The 18,077-nt window shown below is 43.2% G+C and overlaps 1 protein-coding gene across 2 annotated transcripts; it reads right to left on the reverse strand.

The window, feature by feature from the left end:
* Window positions 1-253: 253 nt before the first annotated feature.
* Flvcr1 (FLVCR choline and heme transporter 1) lies at window positions 254-18,040 on the reverse strand. 2 transcript variants are annotated; one of them, XM_021651052.2, is made up of 10 exons: window positions 17,273-18,025; window positions 13,680-13,821; window positions 8,465-8,605; window positions 6,782-6,849; window positions 5,143-5,246; window positions 4,510-4,620; window positions 4,172-4,277; window positions 3,757-3,868; window positions 2,804-2,871; window positions 254-2,638 (listed from the first exon to the last, which is right to left on the reverse strand). In XM_021651052.2, the coding sequence occupies exons 1-10, from the start codon at window positions 17,957-17,959 to the stop codon at window positions 2,567-2,569; spliced, it is 1,611 nt and encodes a 536-aa protein (XP_021506727.1). In that variant the 5' UTR covers window positions 17,960-18,025; the 3' UTR covers window positions 254-2,566. The 2 variants fall into 2 exon arrangements, 1 of the variants encoding a protein (XP_021506727.1); XR_002476925.2 differs by lacking the exons at window positions 254-2,638; window positions 2,804-2,871; window positions 3,757-3,868; window positions 4,172-4,277; window positions 4,510-4,620 and adding an exon at window positions 13,038-13,164 and having other exon boundaries at window positions 5,176-5,246; window positions 17,273-18,040.
* Between the last annotated feature and the right edge of the window lie 37 nt (window positions 18,041-18,077).

Here is an 18,077-nt window from a genome sequence, read left to right on the forward strand (position 1 = left end):
AGCTGTGAGCCTGCCTGATGCAGGTGTTAGGAACACAACTCAGGGCCTCAGCAAGAGCAGCACACACTCCCAATGCTCATCCCCTCTCCCCGCTTACTCTTACAGTATTTTTAAGTGAAACCATTTTATGTTCTGCCGATGCTGATCACAGTGGACTCATTTCCCTCCTTGGCTTACTCTAAGATCTTATAGTCGCTTTCTAACTTCCTACATGTGCCAGGTACCAGAACTTGTTTCTAAAAGACATATAAAGTTAGCATTAAAAAAATATATTTATTTTAAGTATGAAATAATGAAGAACAAGCACATAGAGAAATTATAAAAAATAGCAAAAATAAGAACAGGAATGAAGACATCAGACATCCCGTTTCTAACACATTTTCAAAGACATTCCTCCAACATTCTCAAAAGACAGAAGCCCTGTCACAACATTTACAGATGTGGAAGCTTCTGAAACCAACTGACTGAAGCCCACATAGGTGCAATTACGACTTCTGAAACCACGACATAGAAGCATATCGAATTCTTACCTGATATATTTTCTACAACAATTACTTAAATATGAAAACATCAATTCATCTTGCATTACTAGGTCATGCTTTCTCCCTTTTCCAAACAATGGCAAACAAAACATGTACACACTTTTCAGACATTAAGTGTTGCAACTTTCACCTGTTGGTTGTTCAAGGCTTCGGGAACTGACATGTATACGACCACTGTAAACACTGTCAATTTAAAAACACAAACAGTTGAGGAAGACTGTACTTTTGGTCATTTTAACCTGTGACAAGAAGTTACTGATGATGCAGATTCTGCCTGAACTACTACAAACTGACTAAAAACATTAAAAAGATCCTGAAAAGTTCCCCATCTCTATACAGGAGGAATCATAATTGTTTATTCAATTTTCCACAGAACTTTTCTCTAACTAGATTTCTTTTATTTATTTATTTATTTATTTATTTGGTTTTTTGAGACAGGGTTTTTCTGTGTTGCCCTTGCTGTCCTGGAACTCACTCTGTAGACGAGGCTAACCTAGAACGGAGATCCGCCTGCTTGTCTCGCGAGTGCTGGGATTAAAGGCTTGTGCCACCAGTACCAGCTTCTAGTAGATTTCTAAGTTCCTGTGGTACAGTGATTTGTCTACTCCACGATGAATGGCTATGTTAAAAAGATCTTTTAGATCAAAATGAATGCATTATTTTAGAAGTTAAATGATGTGTCCAGAGTTACCACGGCAGAAACACACTGAGGACACAAAACCAGAATTCCTGACCCTGAGTGATATTAGATTCTTTCAATACATTTTCCAGTGTCAGATTCCACATAATTTACAGTAATTTGATGAACGAGAATAATATAATATCAAGATAACTCAATGCATATTTTGCCTAAATCAAGGCTGCATTTGCTCTAAGCACATTCACTACATGATTGCCTTTCCTGTGTGCATTTTTATATATTACGTAATTGTTGTGTAAAATTTACAAAGTTACATAATGTAAATATTATGTTTAATCAAATGTCATGACTATAATCTTAGAGTCAGAACATCAATGACATTTGATTCTCACTGTAAACAAGACACAGTGGGAGGCACTGTGAAAACACATTTGGTCCCACTCTCCTAGTCCTGAGTGCATAGAGTTACGGTGCCCAGAGTGATGACTACCCACCTCCCAGCCCTCACAGAGCGTGTGCCAGGGCTGGTTTTCCTTAGGACAGCGGTCAGAGAAACGACCGTGCAGACACAGCAGCTAGTGCTTCCAGGGCTCTCCACAGAGTGGAGACATGTGAGCCTTCGGGAGCTATCCTAGACTTCCTTATCATAGGCAAAACACAGATGTGATACAAGAAACCATGAGCTAGCCCATAACACAGATTTTCTATAAAAATGGACAACAGGCATAGAGCTGCTATTTGAAGTCACACTGGAAATACAGCATTAGCATTTACCTGTATGAAGGAGCACAGAGGGGACCTCCAGATTATCTCTGTGCCTCAGCTCCTTAACTAACACAGCGTAATGGACTTGATCTGTGCACACAACTGCTTTTTGTGTGTGCTGGGGGGGGCAGAATGTCTCAGAACACACCATAGCACAAGCGTGTGAGATGTGGGAGAGGTCTGCGGGCTCCTGTGGACTCTCATCTCAGCCCTGCTTGGGCGAGGCAGTCCTTCCTGATGGTATTCGGCACTCACACTGTGACACCTGATGTGGTCAGCACAGCAGGATGAGAGCCAACTGGGAATGTACCAGACACGTTCGTGTGTGAATTGCATACTCTTCCATGTCGCACACGAACTAGGTCTCCATAAAAAACAAAACATCCTGAAGAAAACATTGCTTTCAGGCACACAGTACACAACTGAAAACAGACAGTATTAGAGGAACGGCAGTGTCAACAAGATGTGAGCAAGGGTGTTTTAAGCCAAGTATTGCTTAAATCAACATAAAAAAATAATATTCGGAGTTCATCCAGTAGTTTTCAAGTAGCTGTCCTCACTGCTCACACAGCCGCCCTAAGATGATGCCATGGCCCATGCTGGGGCAGCCGCTTCCTCTTCAGAGCGAAGATTCTGGCTGTGGAGACATCATCACTTTTGGTTTTTCGTCTATCGGATTATCATCTGGCACCTGTAAAAATAATTGACACTGAAGAACTGTACCACACCTGACACAAACTATTTAACAGTCAGTGCTTGAACTGACTCAATAAAGGGAAACCGGATTAAACAAGAACGGGCTCCCACTTCCCTGCTGTGCGCGCCGAGCACAGCCGCAAACGTGTCTGATACTTACAGCTTTGGCGTCCCCGCTTCTAAGCCCCATGTTCACGCTGTGTCTTCTCAGGTCAGACTTGATCAGTGCTGCAACAGAAGCACCAAGAGTTAGCACAACCTCCTCCTCTCACCGTGCCGCGGCCTCCTCCAGGGGTACTCCAGCCTTCACTGAAAGACAGGCCAGCCATCAGCTATCAAAGACAGGGCGTGGGTAACGGGTGCAGGAGGGGAGGGAAAGCGGGCGACTTCAGAACGGATGACAGCGCTAGTTAACTGAAGTAGAACAATTCACGAGAAACAGGTGTGTACAATGGGACACAGTGAACTCAATCCTGGGCAGGGAGGCGTTAGACGCACACATGTCCAAGTGGAGGTAGGAACATACGTACACATACAAGTGACATAAATAATTTATATGGTTTTTTTAAAAAGTTTTTCAAAAAGATTTATTTAGTTTTTTTTTATGTATGTGGGTGTGTGGCCTACATGTATGTCTGTGCAGTACTAAAGAAGCCAGAAGAGGGCGTCATATCCTCTAGAATGAGAGAGCTATGAGCTACCATTGGATGGTGGGAATTGAACCTGGAACCACCGAACCATCCCTCCAGCCCCAGTTTTGTCTTTTCCTCAGGGTAATGGTATTGAACTTGGAACCACCAAAGTGAAAGGACAGACCCACATCTTGAGAACAAACTGTCCTGCTTTCTAACTTTTTTTTTCTGTTTTTGATTTTTTGAGACAGGGTTTCTCTGTGTAGCCCTTGGCTGTCCTGGACTCACTTTGCAGACCAGGTTGGCCTCAGACTCACAGAGATCCACCTGCCTCTGCCTCCTGAATGATGGGATTACAGGTATGAGCACCCATGCCCAGCTTCCTTTCTCATTTTAACCCCAGAGTTCTGCAAAGCCTTTAAGCAGCAAAGCACAAAACTTAATACAGATAAATAACACAGTACACACACTCAACACATACCTGTTAAAATGATGCCTAAGAACATCCAGGCACAGAGGAAAAGGTTTCCTGCCCTGGTGTCATAGTCTGACATGATCTGTCCTTGAGCCAACGTAAACAAAATTCCAAATATCTAAAATAAAATTTGTGAGATAATTCTTGTTAGGTTCCATGCTTTAGAGCAAACACACTCCCCACAGAGCTCTCCACTGGCTTTCCTTAAAATTTGGCTTCCAGAAACAAGCACTGAAAAGCACATGATTAAACTAGAGTCAGGTCAAACTCACTGACCATACAGTAATTACCTTGAGACAGAGTCTCACAAAGCCCAGGTTGGCCTTGAACTCCTGGTCCTCTGGCCTCTAACTATCAAGTGCTGGCGATTGCTCTTGCCACACCTGGTTAACTGTCTCGGGTTAGAGAAAGAGAGGCTTACCTGTGCAAAAGCGTTGAGGAGCCCGGAGGATGTGCCCTCAGACTCGGGGTATGTGATCTCAACAGCAAACTCAAAGCCCAGGGGAAGGTAACCAGTCATGAAGAAGCTGGGGGAGAACAAGGTCACAACACAGGCGGTTATGACAGCCAAAGCCACTTGCACAAGCGAGGCAGGTCTGTTTGTCAGGGGAGCTTTCCTGTTACAGTTCTGAGGAACTGCCCACTTACATATGGTGGAACTCTCAGAGTTCAAAGTGTCAAAAGAGACTTTGGAGGGCTAAGCACTCCTTCAGAATCATACAAGCAGGGCGCCATGTCTCCATCACACCTGACACTTACCCCAGGATCCCACCAGTAACAAACACCACAATGATGTAATTGACCTTCAGCGTGAAAGTAAATATGAGCATCCCAAAGAACGACAGAATGTACACTGTCAGAGTTGTCTGCCTGAAACAAACACAACTGTTAGTGTTCCCTTCAGAGGACAATGTGGCTAATTCCCACTTCCTCACAATTACAAACCACCCCTTCTCACCCGTGGATTATGTAGCTAGCTCAACAATCATTTTTCATAGCAAAGAACTTTATTTTATTTTATTTTTTTGTAGTTCACAGCATAAGAAAGACAAAGTCTGTCAGGGAGGGTTCTTTTTAGCTAGACAACCTACAAAGGCAGAGCTAGGGGTAGAAGATTTATAAGGCATTCATGTTTTCAATAATGGAATGAATAAAACCAAAACAGAACATAAAACAGAACATAGAGAGATCACTGAAAGACTCACTCCAAGTCTTATTCAGACATGGCGATACATGCTGTAACCCTGGCAGTTGGGCAGCTGAGGCAGGATGATGCCTGAGTTCCAGGCCAGCCCAAGTTACCTAGTGAAACCCTCTCTCCTGACACTAATGTAGCTTTACTTCCGTCCCATGCATATACGGAGCTTTCATAAGTTATATACTGTAACTTACTTGTAGGTTTTGGTGTAATCCAGCCATAAGCCACAAAGAATAGAGCCCACCATTCCAGCTACCACTAGCGTTAGCCCAATCCTCCCAGCATTCACTTCTTCTCCCTAAAATAATTTGCAGGAGATAATCAGATATTTCTAATTCAAACTGGCGATTCATATTCCCACACACTTACATAGTTAACTGACATAATCATAAATTAAGCACATGATAGAAAGACGCATTACACGGGCTAGAGCTGGGTTTTGGGAGAGAGTGGTCTATTGAAGATATTCTATTTTAAAACAGCAGCAATAACAATAAATAAAATGAAAGAAGCAAAAAGAGAAGCATTTCCTGGGCCCTCCATGGCTGTAAGCTCTGCAATCATTTATTCATGTGCAGAGTTGAGGGCAGCGCTTTTACAGAGTACTGTAAACACTGGCTCCTTCCAAACAAGGCCACAGACCTTCATGCTTTATCTTTCATTCCTTACAAGGTTTGGACTTTTCCATACAACCAAGTGAAAGTCTTGCCACAATGCTAATGATATTTGCTCTCAATGTGTTTTACAAACTGGAGAAAGTGTGCTTAGTGAAAAGTATGGAGATAGTGATTTCGGACTGAGTTTATGCACTAAGTCCAGGAGAGCAGAGAAAACTGGATGGAGCCACTTGCACCAGGGGCCACACCAACCACGCGGGGACTGGGCCCCTCCTCTAACTGGGAGACTCATCTGTCTTTTCTTCCCCACATCTGCTTGCTTCAGCCTTTTCCACCTCCAGTTTTAGATGGACTCCTGCATAATCTTTTCCAGCAAAGCCATAATTGATCATTTTAGGACCATGCTAATGTAGATTACCTTGTTAAAGAAAAGGTCCTGAAAGAGGTTGGACATCAGAAGAAGAAGAAAACAAGAAACAACCTAGGAACCTGCCACAGAGGGCCTCCGAAAGCCTCTGCCCTGCAGACTATCAAAGCACATGCTGAGACTTATGGCCAACTGTTGGGCAGAGTGCATGGAATCTTATGTAAGAAGTGGGAAAAAGTAAGAGCTGGAGAGGACGGGAACCACACAAGGAGAGCAACAGAACCAGAAAATTTGAACACCGGGAACTTCCCAGAGACTCATACTCCAACCAAGGACTATTCATGGAGATAACCTAGAACCCCTGCACAGATGTAGCACATGACAGTTCAGTGTCCAAGTGGGTTACATAGTAATAGGAAGAGGGACTGCCTCTGACATAATCTGATTGGCCTGCTCTTTGATCACCTCCCCCCTGAGGGGAGAGCAGTCTTACCAGGCCACAGAAGATGACAATGCAGCCACTCCTGATGTGATCTGATAGACTAAGATCAGAAGGAAGGAGAAGAAGACCTCCCCTCTCAGTGGACTTGGGGAGGGGCATGCGTGAAGAAAGGGGAGGGAGGATGAGATAGGGAGGGAAGGAGGGAGGGGATTATGGGGGGATACAAAGTGAATAAAGTGTAATTAATAATAAATAAAAAAAAAGAAAAGAAAAGGTCCTGGCCAAGCAGACTGCCAGGCAGAGGAGTCACTCCAAGTTCCAGGGCAGCCTGGTCCACATGGGGAGTTCCAGACCAACCAACGTTTCACTGCAAGATTGTCTCAGAAAACAAAACGATGAAAACTTACCTCATGATCTTCCAATATCATTTGATTTAATAATGTTGAAACTGAATAAAATGCTCCCGTCATGATACCTATAAAAAAGTTAAGTCACCATTCTATGAAACAGCATGTGGAATATGCAACATTCTCGGACTAAACCCACCACCACTGCTTTTCAGAAAGTGGACAGCTGGATTTAACACTAGCTTTACTATAGATCTGGGCTGGAACCTTGGTTTCCCACAGAGGTGGTCAAAGGTGGTGGAACCTCCTAGAGCAGGAGATGAGGCTCAGGGGCTCCTCAGAGAGATTTACTTGGGTCTCATGGGGTGAGCCAGTTACTAGTTGAGGAAGCTTTTATAAAATAAGGCCACCAAACCCACTGGCATATTTGGCACAAAGCCAAATTTTATCCCTCTCAGAACACCCCCGAGGACTCCTCAGCAGAGATGAAGAGATGGAGCTCCCTGGTTTTCAACTTGCAACCTCCAAAGATATGAGATAAATACACCTATTTTCTTTATAAAGTACCCAATGCTGGGTATTTTGTTTTGACAACAGAAAATGGAAAATAAGATTTTGTTATTCACATTATTTTGATTCAGGCATGTGGATCATAAACCACATCACTACTTGTAATTATGTATACGGCAACCATTCAAGCAACATTTCCTGTGCTTTTATGAGTTATAGCCAATGGTGGTTAAAAGTCAAACAGGGCTCACTGATAGTGTTTGCTTAGGATGCATAAGGCCCTCAGTTTGATTCCTAGCACCACACCCCCACTAAACAAACAAACAAAAAAACCAGCTCATTAATGGCATAACAAAATGCTTGCTTCAGAGACCTAACCCCTGTATCAAAGACTTACAAGACAATTCATAAGAGAATTTAAAAAAAAAAGGAATCACACATGTAGTATCAAACCCTGGTGTGTCCCCCCTCACAGATGCTGGATTGGGAACCTGGCTGAGATTCAAGTTACTATTTCCTTCTCCTTTACTATGAAGTAGTTGGACACACAGAGACCAGAGAGTAACACACCCTCTCATCAGCGACTTTTGTGAGACATTAACATTGTGCCATCTTTGCTTCAGATTCACTTTCCCACTTCTACTTTTTCATTTCCAAAGGTGCTTCTATCTTCATGTGGTGTTTTAAATTTCATATGTGTATTCATGGACAATTAGAACTGTTCTCCATATAAACTTTAGGAATAGTACTCATCTGTAACTTGGTCTTATCACTCCATTGTTTGTTTTTTGGTTCCTGTGATACTTTTTGTTCTAGGTCATCGTGTAATAGTCCACAGTGTGAGTATACTCCAACTCAGTTACCTGTTGTCTTGTCAACAAACGTTTAACACCCATCTCCCGGGTTTTCACTATTTAAAATGAGACTGCAGTGGATATTAAGATTTTACTCTTAAACACAAAGGTGGGTTTCTCTAATACATATCTGCAAATAGAATTACATCCTGGATGTAACATTCCACCAGGACTCAAAAAAAGATAAAGCACTTCTCTAAGATCTGTTTTTGTTTTTTTCTATTTTAAAAACATGTAAAAAAAATCCCTAAGGTACTTTTGATTTTATCTCCAGATTTATTTTCATGATTGTGCTGTGGAGTTCGTGGACTAACTTCATCATGTTCAAGCTACTAGTTTCAATGGCAAGAATCGATAGTGCTCCACGGCTACCACTCACCATAGCTGACCAGCAGGAGGTCAAAGGGTATGTTTCTGAACAGGCTCCAGATGGAAGTCTTGTAGGAGTAGTCTGCAGGGGGGCTGTCTTGAAGCAGCGCCTGAGCCTGACTCGGTGGGAAGGGAGGCTTTTCCTTGAATGCTGGGCACATGTATGAAAATGATCATATATGACTAAGCATGTACAGCACACTCACAAACCACACATAATTAAGTATATCCATCTTTCTTAGTGAGAGGACAAAATTCAGTTTAGGACTAAAGAGGCAGTAAAAAGTCTTTCATGGCAAATTTACTTATATATCTTCACTGGCTTCTAAGTGAAGAATAATTTGGCATTATCCTCTTAGCTCTCCAAAGTAAAACTCAGAGAACTTGCCAATTCATCCGAGCTGAAAAACCACTAGCAATGAGACTACCTTTGCCCACTGACTATCCCATTTTTAGCTAATCCAGATCAATGTTTACTACGGCAAGGGTGTGACTTTTAAATTCAGTCACTTGGAAGACACAAATGCTGGGATTCAGTTACTTCCCAGGTATCAGGGGGTTTTGAGGCAGCCATGTCCCCATTGCCACAGATCCCTGACGTGCATGCCAGCCATCATCAGGGAGTTCACAAAAACGGACGCCTCCTCCCTCTGTTCTCCCGGAGCACTAACCATTGAGCGACAGACCCCGCTCCCTCCCCTTCATCGTTTTTCCCTTCTCTCTTCCCTTCTCCCTTTCCTAACCATTTCGTCGTGGTTGGAAGATGCCTACTTTATTTTCAGTTTGAAGTGGGTTGGGTCTGATAGTTCAGGTGTCAAGTGGGATCGCTGGGAAGTTTAAACTTCATCCTAATTTTGAGACTCTACACAAAGTTCAACAGCACAGTCTCCAGGATTTAATATGAGACTCTGCATTAAATATAAAATTCCTCATATTCCCAACACATAGACAGGTTTGAGAGTCACCAGGGAAGGAAAAGCAGTCTTTATAACTCCCACAAAATATTATGAATCATTTCTCTATTTGCTGACAAAAATGGAAAATTAAAAGTTTCTGTCTGGAAAAAACATTAATTATGATGTAACTAAAATCAAACTAAGTATACCAAAAATAAGTATAATAAGTATAATAATAAAACCAAAATAAGTATACATTTATTTCAGAGTTGAGAACTAATTCAAGAGGACACAAAACTCAGAGGTACTTATTTGTAGCATCCTTACATTGGAGCCTGGTAGGCACAAAACCTTTAGCTGCTGTAAGTCTTCCTCTTCCTTTCTCCCTATCTGATCCTTGCACTGTTAGGAGGCCTCGTGTCTGTCCTGCAAGTGTTTCTGTATCCTAGTTGGGTAGGAGACATTTCTTTTTATTAACACAGGTAATACAAAATGTTCACAGTAGTATATCAGGTTTCAGACTGGGAATGACTGTAGTCATGAATCTCCAGAAAGCCTTACATCTCTTTTCTAGGTTCAATTTATTACAGCAAATCAAGTAAAAATGAACCAAATATGAATTCACAAATTCATATAAAATGAAAGCAATTCTCACCAGTCTTTAATTCCATTTAGATTTATTTTCTGAATACAAGTGTCATCCCTTCATTTCTGAGAAGTAAACTGTCTCAATAAAACCTGTACCTGCCAGCTACACACTGTTGGAAAGTCGTTGCTATGTAAAGAAAAAAGAGGAACAAAAGACCATCTGTCTATGACCTTTTTATAATGAGTAGCTATCTCAAAGCAGAAAATAGGACCTTTCTTCCTTTGAAATGGAAACTACTTTTCCACTAAAAATCTTTACCAATAAAAGAATTGATTATTAAATTCAAAAAGCAATTACTGTCCACCTGGCATTAGGCACATGAAACTGCCCAAAGCTTCAAGAGCACTCACTCACATGGCTCCTTCCATGGTACAGAACCAGCCATCTTGGGCTTCAGGTCGGAGCCCTCTCGCTACTGCCCTGACTCTTATTAGACACCACACACTCTCATCAGAAGGAAGCACACTCGTGAACTCTGCCACTGCCCTGTCTTACTGCATGGCTCAGTTTCAGCTTCTCATTCATTAATGGAAATGACAGTGATAAGCTGTTATAAAGATCACACAAAATATCAAGTCCTACCCAAAATATATTGTGTCTTTTGAAGAATATTCATTTAAAGTGGGATGTGATGGTGTACACCTTTAATCCCGTATTTGGGAGGCAGAGGCAGGTGCATCTCTGTGAGTTTAAGGCCAGCTGGTCTACACAGTAAGTTCCAGGACAGCCAGGGCTACGTAGAGACCAAAAATAAAAAAATAAATGCAACATTTTATATAAATATAAATCATATAAATCAGACTTTGCTTGAGTTTGGAATACTTTTAGGCTGAGTAAGTAAAGTGTATTTCTATGAAGTTTTACAGCATGTAGACATGTTGAACAGAAGTATCGAAAGTACAATTACAAATTTAGTCTATACACTCCTGTGTTTAAGTAGACTAATAGTAAATCTTTTTACTGCCATTGTTCTTGGTGTCAACTCACTCAGTGGCTGAAGGTCTTAGCTAATGCACCTGAGCTAACTCTATAGTTCAGTGCTGATGCACGTGAAGACTTTGAAGAGCATTGCGACTTCTAAGAAGGAATTTAAACTGAAACAGAAGCTAAGGGCAAGCAAGAATTAAAATGATGTTTCCATATGCAACAAGCAGCTCACAGGTGCCAAGGCCTAAGCATGACCCTGTTTATTCACTAACAGTGACATTTGGCAAATTTAATATTCTGACTTGTGTGAACTTCAGTAAGCTGGGAATGACTACATTGCCTTCCTCAAAGGATCCTGAGGACTAACAAGAACCAACAGAAGCAGTGTGCATTAGCTACGCTTATACACATCTATTGTCCAAACGTGAGAGGCCAGAGTGCTCAAAGAACCAGGAATTAGTGTGGACTCAGTGGAAGGCTGAGTGTGTTACATTCAAACACACACACACCCCGTGGACAAGGAAGAGGGTTACACACAAGGTGAACCTTTAAGGAAGTCTTTGAGGGAGCCCGATGAATACCTGCTCAATACCTGTCATGTTGCTAAAAACTGTAATTTATGTCCATCCATAATATGGATTTGGTTGACTTTTAAGTAATTATCATCAGAATTTAGATGGATGTAAGATCACCTCTCCTAGAAAATAAGAAGCTTTAAGTAAGAATTTTCAGATTCAGTTTTCTTCCATAGTAAATACTTGAGTATGATCACACAAGCTGGCTTTCTGTTTACTGTCACAATTTTACACAATGACTATGTTATCTTACATTTTTTGTTTGGCTTTTTTTTTTTTTTTTTGAGACAGGGTCTTATGTAGTCCAGGCTAGCCCTGAAATAGCTAAGTAGCCAAGGATGATGACCTTGAGCTCTTGATCCTCCTGCCTCTACCTCCCAAGTGCTGGGATTGCATGTGTGCCACCGCGACTAGCTACATTGCAAGATGGAAACTGTGCCAAGTCCTGTACAAAAGCAGCAGAGCACAAGTGCTCTTACCCATGGATCCACCTCTCTGCTAATTAGTTAATTAAAAATAATCTTTTTCTTAATTCTTTGTATATGTGTGTTGGAGTCTGTACATGTGAATGCAAATGCCAAGAAAAGTCCAAAAAGGAAGTCAGATCCCTGTAGCAAGGGTTGGAGGAAGTTGTGAGGCACCCAATGGCATGGGTGCTGGGACACTCGGTTGTCTGCAAGGGTAGCAAGCTCTCCTAGCTGTGGGGCCATCGCTCCAGTCCTTCTTATAAAGATGCCTTATATAATTGTTCCTTTCTCTGAGCAGACACTCGACTACAGATCCAGCAAGGTGGATGTGTGCGTGAAGTTTAAAAAAAAAGACACGATACTTAACCCTACTGTGAGCACAAGATCTTTCTCTAAAATGTACACAAGCAGTGGTTCCTTCTTCATCAAGCAAACCAAGTCTACCAACCAGAAGAGCAGATTTAAGAGGCTCCCTCACCAGTATAAATTTCTCTTAAAATTTAAAATATTAATACTAAAACAGCACAAGAAGACCTTGTCGGTTTTCAGCAGTGTGCATACTTTAAATATGCCACTCCCTGACTAACTGCAAACATGGGAACTGAAAAGCCAACTGCACGTACTGGCATACTTCAAATGCTTGCGAGAGAACATTCTGTTCATTATCTCAAGGGAAACTGCAGATGTGGGCTGAGCTTCCTACAGCTGATCCTGCTGCTCACCTGCCCAGGCAATTAGTAGCCATTTCTCTGAAAACTCAACTTCATATCTGGAGATCATAAAATACAAAATTTTCACTGAAATTATTTCTAGCCAAGGTAAAATTTTAGTATGTAAATCTAAAACCTCAAACCATAACAGCTTAATTATAAATGTTTATTAAAAAATGGTCTGTGAGCGTCATATTTCCTTTCCTAATCAAATCTGTTTAAGGGCTACTGTGAGGCTCTTAGGCACTACTCCAGTTTCAGCAGCAGCAAAATACTAGATACACCTGGCCTATCTTTTCCCCTGAAACCAAAATTGCTTCCCCTTAAAAATAAACTTAAAAAAAAAAAAAAAAGCAGACCTTCCCAAAGCTTCTTCCAAGCTGGTGATAGCTGCTTGCAGCTGACTCTGACTGACTCCTTCAAAAGACAGGCCCAGACGAGAGGACTCAGGGACGAATGATGGCGGCCAGGCTTTGCTGAAGTGGCCTAACAAGCAGACAGTTGCCACAGTTTGAAATTCCGAACAGCTTAGTGCTGCCCAGGGTCATTCACAGGTCGACATTTCTAGACCCAAAAATTTAAACTGGGGATCCCTGGAAAATGTCTTATCAAAGGGAGGGCGGTGGCCTATCTGGGTCACTTCAGAGCATGACAGGAAGCAACCGCAGGTGAGGCAAATACAAGATGCGCATTACACTGATGAACAGGGGAAGGGAAGCCAGGCAGCATGTTTGAAATGGACACTCACCACGTTGGTTAGTAGGAAGATAAATGGGATTAATTAATCTTCAAACTCTTCAGAATGTTAAAAAAAAAAAGAGTAATAGTAAAACAAAACACCTAGTGGACTATAACATATCCCTAAAGCTGTTCCATTCAGTACCTAGGCAAGACCAAAACAAATAGCACTGGAGACACCGTCAGCAGAACTTTTCAAAGTTAGTTATTCTCATGGATTAGTCATGCATTTTTCTGAGCCTTAGGACAAACAATTTACTTACCAATTACTGTTAAAAAAAATAAAAATGTGGAGATGAATGCTGTTCCATAAAACATGGTGTTGATGTTATGAGCCAGGTCTGTGCTATTCTGCGTGTTGGGCACTAAAACGGGGGGCAGCAGAAAGCCAACTGCAGTTCCAAGCTGTAAAATCAACAGGAACAAAGACTACATGTCAGCATGCAGCAGAACAGACACAGAATATGCAGTGTAAGGGTGCGCTGTAAATCCTGAGAAATCTGTTCTAATGTCTCTGTCTCTACTATTTCCAAACCTCTCCCCTATGTCTGAAAAGGTAATGAAGAACTCATACAACATAGGGAAAATATGTCCAAATTATATCTGATAAGGAACTGGCATCCAGAATAAAGAAGCTTTATAATCCAACAACAAAAAGATAAGAATCCTGAAGTTAAATGGGCCAAAGACTTGAAAAGACATTTCTCCAAAGACACACAAACAGCTAAGACTATAAAAAACAAATATCAATACCATGTTGTTAAGGGAAATGTAAATCAAAATGACAATGAGACTCCATCTTACATCCACTAGGATGAGCGAGATTATAAGGACAGAACAGTTCTGGAAAGAGCAGAAAACAGTGTTTTCAAGAATGGAAGAAAGTGGGACACTCGTTCTACAGACACAGTTGGCAATTTCTTCACAAGTTTAGCGCAGAACTGAAATATGATGCTTCAATTCCACCTGGAGGTCTACGACCCAAAACTAAAAACAGATATCCAAGTAAATACACAGATATTCACAGCAATCCCATTCACAAATCTAAAACATGGTAATAACCTAAACGTTTACCTTCACACGACAAAGTAGTATCATCTGTAAAAAGGCCTGAGATAGTAGTACACTGTGAACTGTGAAAACATGACAGAGAACTAACTCAGACACAAAAAGTCACACATACAATTTCGCCTATATAAAATTCCTAGCATAGACGAAACCACACGGAAAGCAGTTAGGGGCAGGCAAGGTGGCTCAGTGGGCAGGAACACTTGCCACACAAGATCAAGGACCAGGGTTCTAACCCCAGCCCCTCAGTGAGCTGGGCATGGTCCCGTGCACACCTGTACCTGAAGCACTGGGGGCGGGATAGGATGACCCTAGGGCCTTCTGGCTGACAGCCTAGCTGAAAGACTCCAGGTTTGTGAGAGACTCCCCCCAGAAGGATAAGGTACAGGGTGATAGAGGGCATCAAAAGCCTGCTCTGGTTTTCAAGTGTGCACTCATCCAACCACCTCCCTCCTACGTGTGTATCTGTATATACAACCCTGCCCCACCCACACACAAAGGAATAAATTTTTAAAAAGAAAGTAAATGAGTAATTACAAAGGAATATGGAAAACTCTGGGGAACTAAAATGAAAAATAGAGAATAATAATGTACATTTGTAAACAATAAACACAAGACAATAAGATGATGTATCAAGAAAATGACTGATTAAAGCTAATGGAATGAAGAAAACTGCCGGGCTATTAAAGGTGAATATGAAGAGCTTAGGGGCAGTAAGCATGAGGTCAGGTGACCCGAACAGGAAGACTGAAGCACAGGGAGCAAATGTCTGTGTAAAGACCCTTGCACAAGTGCGTGCTCGGCGTTGTTCAGAAGCCACAGACGACAGACACACTATAAAGGTCTGTAGTTCACAGTACACTCTTCCCACCAGCAAGTGTAAAGCAGCTGTATTTTCTTTTCTTTTAGAGATTTGTTTATTATTTAGTGTTCTGCTGCATGTGTGCCTGCAGGCCAGAAGAAGGCACCAGATCTCATTAGAGATGGCTGTGAGCCACCATGTGATGGCTGGGAGGTGAACTCAGGACCTTTGGAAGAACAGCCAGCGCTGTTAACCTCTGAGCCATCGCTCCAGCCCGGCTTGTATTTTCAAAATTAAGAGCCACCATTTGGGAACCAGACATATTTAATGTGAACATACTGTATTATCACTTTCAGAATATTATTTCATTCCTTAAAGTTTCAACTTCCCTATTTACCGAGTGGAAAACTAACGGTTCCTAACTCTATAACATAGAGTTAAGTGACACATGCACAAAATCACTTTAGTGTCTCTGAACTCTTGGTGGCTGCATGCTGCTGCTCGGTATTATGATGACCACTCCAGAAGAGAGGCCGAAAATGCTCATTTGGTCACAATAACAACCATACATTTATAAGAGCCTCAAAGAGATGAGATAAGAAGACCCTAGGAGAACATAGGAAGACCCAGAAATGTGCTGAGAAGAGGGAACTCCACTCTAAATAAACGCTTCCACTTACCCATAAATTAATACTTCATAGATACGGAGTTGATAACATTTTTGTTATGCTTAATGAAGCATTAATCTTGAATATAAGTTAGAAACAAAAATCTTTTTTAAAAAGACCTGCTATCTAAACATAAAAAAGCAACCAAACCAAAGTATCAGAAATAAATTATTTTGATACACAGAATTATAGTTTAAGTGACCCTTTCTTCTGCATTTTTAGGAAAAGAAAACAAATCTAACAAAATAAGTCTAACACATATAGTCTTTGGGGGCATCTTAAACCACGATCTTTACTCGAGAGACTTGAAGTAATAAAGTAACAGTCTGTGGACACATAGTTGCATGTAGCAGTCTATGCACAGCAAGGGGTGTAGATTTTTAACTAGATTTCCTTCAAATGAATGCATACTAAACATTTCCAATGGTGACATTTACAGTGGTGACAAAAATGCCCGGTGCCTAGAGTCCTCTCTATTAAGGTTTTAAATGACAATAAGAGAACTAGCCTAAGATTAACAGATACAAACACAATAGTGTGGCAGCTCTTTGCGGTGTTTGGGAGGCTGAAAAGCAAGACTGTCAAGGGTTTGAGGCCTGCCAGGGGTACAGGTGAATTCCAGCCTGCCCTACAGAGTGGCAGAAATCCTGATTCAAAATAAATAAACACACACACACACACACACACACACACACACACAGAAAAACCTGTTGCCTAGTACTGCTTCTGGAATTCTAATGGCATTTGAATTTATGATGGTAGGACAGACAAGGTCACTTCTTAAGGGAGCCGTGGCTTACTAAACCACTAACCATTCCATGATCAGTGATTTGCTTTCCACTACCTGACAGTTAAGAAATAGTAACTGAACTCAGTAATACCGCCAAGTCTTTATCACCAGAACATTTATTGAACATTCACTTATTACGTGTTCAGTATGTGCCAAGCTGGACTGACCACTAAGAAATAAAACAGGGCTGTTCCAAGGACATTCAATATGGAAACAAACTTCCCAGGACTCAACACCTTTCTTCTTCAGTGGCGACAAAAATACCTATGAGATCTCCTTCCCTGTCAAAGCTTCCGTGCGTGCCTGTGTGTAGGCCGAGGGCCAGCTCAGCCGTCCTTTCTCGGGAGCTGTCCTCCTCACCTGTCAGTGCTGGCTGAGAATCCAACCTGGAGCCACCAGGCCCGGCTTTTCACGTGGTGCTGGAGCCCAGGCTTCTGGCTTTTAGCATATGCTCTTTGCCCGCCTTGACCGTGCGCCCAGCCCCACCGTCCTTACAGGACCCCGGGGTCTAGCCGTCCCAGCCTTTACCTGATTGCCCAGCACTGCCGTGGCACAAGCCGTCGACACCTCCTTGGGTCCAAACCACACGGAGGCGATGCGGGAGGGCAGGCCCAGGATGAAGACCTGGGCCACGGAGCACAGGGTCTGGCCCACCATGGTGACCCAGAAGAGGTGCCGCTGCACGCTGCCGCACTTGACCCAGGCGCCCAGGCAGTTGAGGCCGGAGCCCAGCAGCGCCGTGAGCCGCAGGCCTCGCGTGTCCAGCAGCCAGGTGGCGGGGAAGATGAGGGGCACGTAGGCCAGCATGTACACCATGGACAGCCAGTTGATGTGCAGCGCCGACACGCCGTAGAAGCCCTCGAACACGTTGCTGATGATGCTGTACTGGATCCACTGGAAGGCGTTCACCAGCGAGTACAGGCTGAAGATGAGCAGCACCACGAAGCGCCGCGGCGACAGCGCCGTGCGCCGGGGGCGCGCGGGGTCCGGCGCGTCCTCCCCGGCGCCCGCAGGCAGCAGCCGGGCCTGGGTCTCCTCGGCCAGCAGGGCTCCCGCGGCGCCGGGGGCGAGCCCGGGGCCTCCGTTCAGCGCCTCAGGCCCGGCGTGCGGCTCCGCGCGCGCCTCCCCGGCCGGGGCGCCCCTCGGCACCGGAAGGTATCCCTTGGGGTGCCCGGGCGCCACGGCCGGCCCCTCGTCGTCGTCGGGCCGCGCCATGCCCCCCTGCTCCCCGCCCTGCCGCCCCTCAGCCCCCCGCGCCGGTTCCACGGTCCCTCCCGGTGCGCGGCGCCTGCCCGCGGGGCTCGCTGACTGGGTGAAGCTGCGCGCGGCGCCC

This window comes from Meriones unguiculatus, chromosome 11 (genome assembly GCF_030254825.1).
Source record: "Meriones unguiculatus strain TT.TT164.6M chromosome 11, Bangor_MerUng_6.1, whole genome shotgun sequence".
NCBI classification, from domain to species: Eukaryota; Metazoa; Chordata; class Mammalia; order Rodentia; family Muridae; genus Meriones; species Meriones unguiculatus.

What these genes read in the sequence shown, in the direction of transcription:
- Flvcr1 (XM_021651052.2), bottom strand. Translation starts at nt 17,959, where the DNA reads ATGGCGCGGCCCGACGACGACGAGGGGCCGGCCGTGGCGCCCGGGCAC. An exon ending in CGGCAGTGCTGGGCAATCAG is followed by an intron (nt 13,822 to 17,272) that starts GTAAAGGCTGGG and finishes TTGATTTTACAG; the next exon opens with CTTGGAACTGCAGTTGGCTT. An exon ending in GTTACTGGTGGGATCCTGGG is followed by an intron (nt 4,278 to 4,509) that starts GTAAGTGTCAGG and finishes GTTCTCCCCCAG; the next exon opens with CTTCTTCATGACTGGTTACC.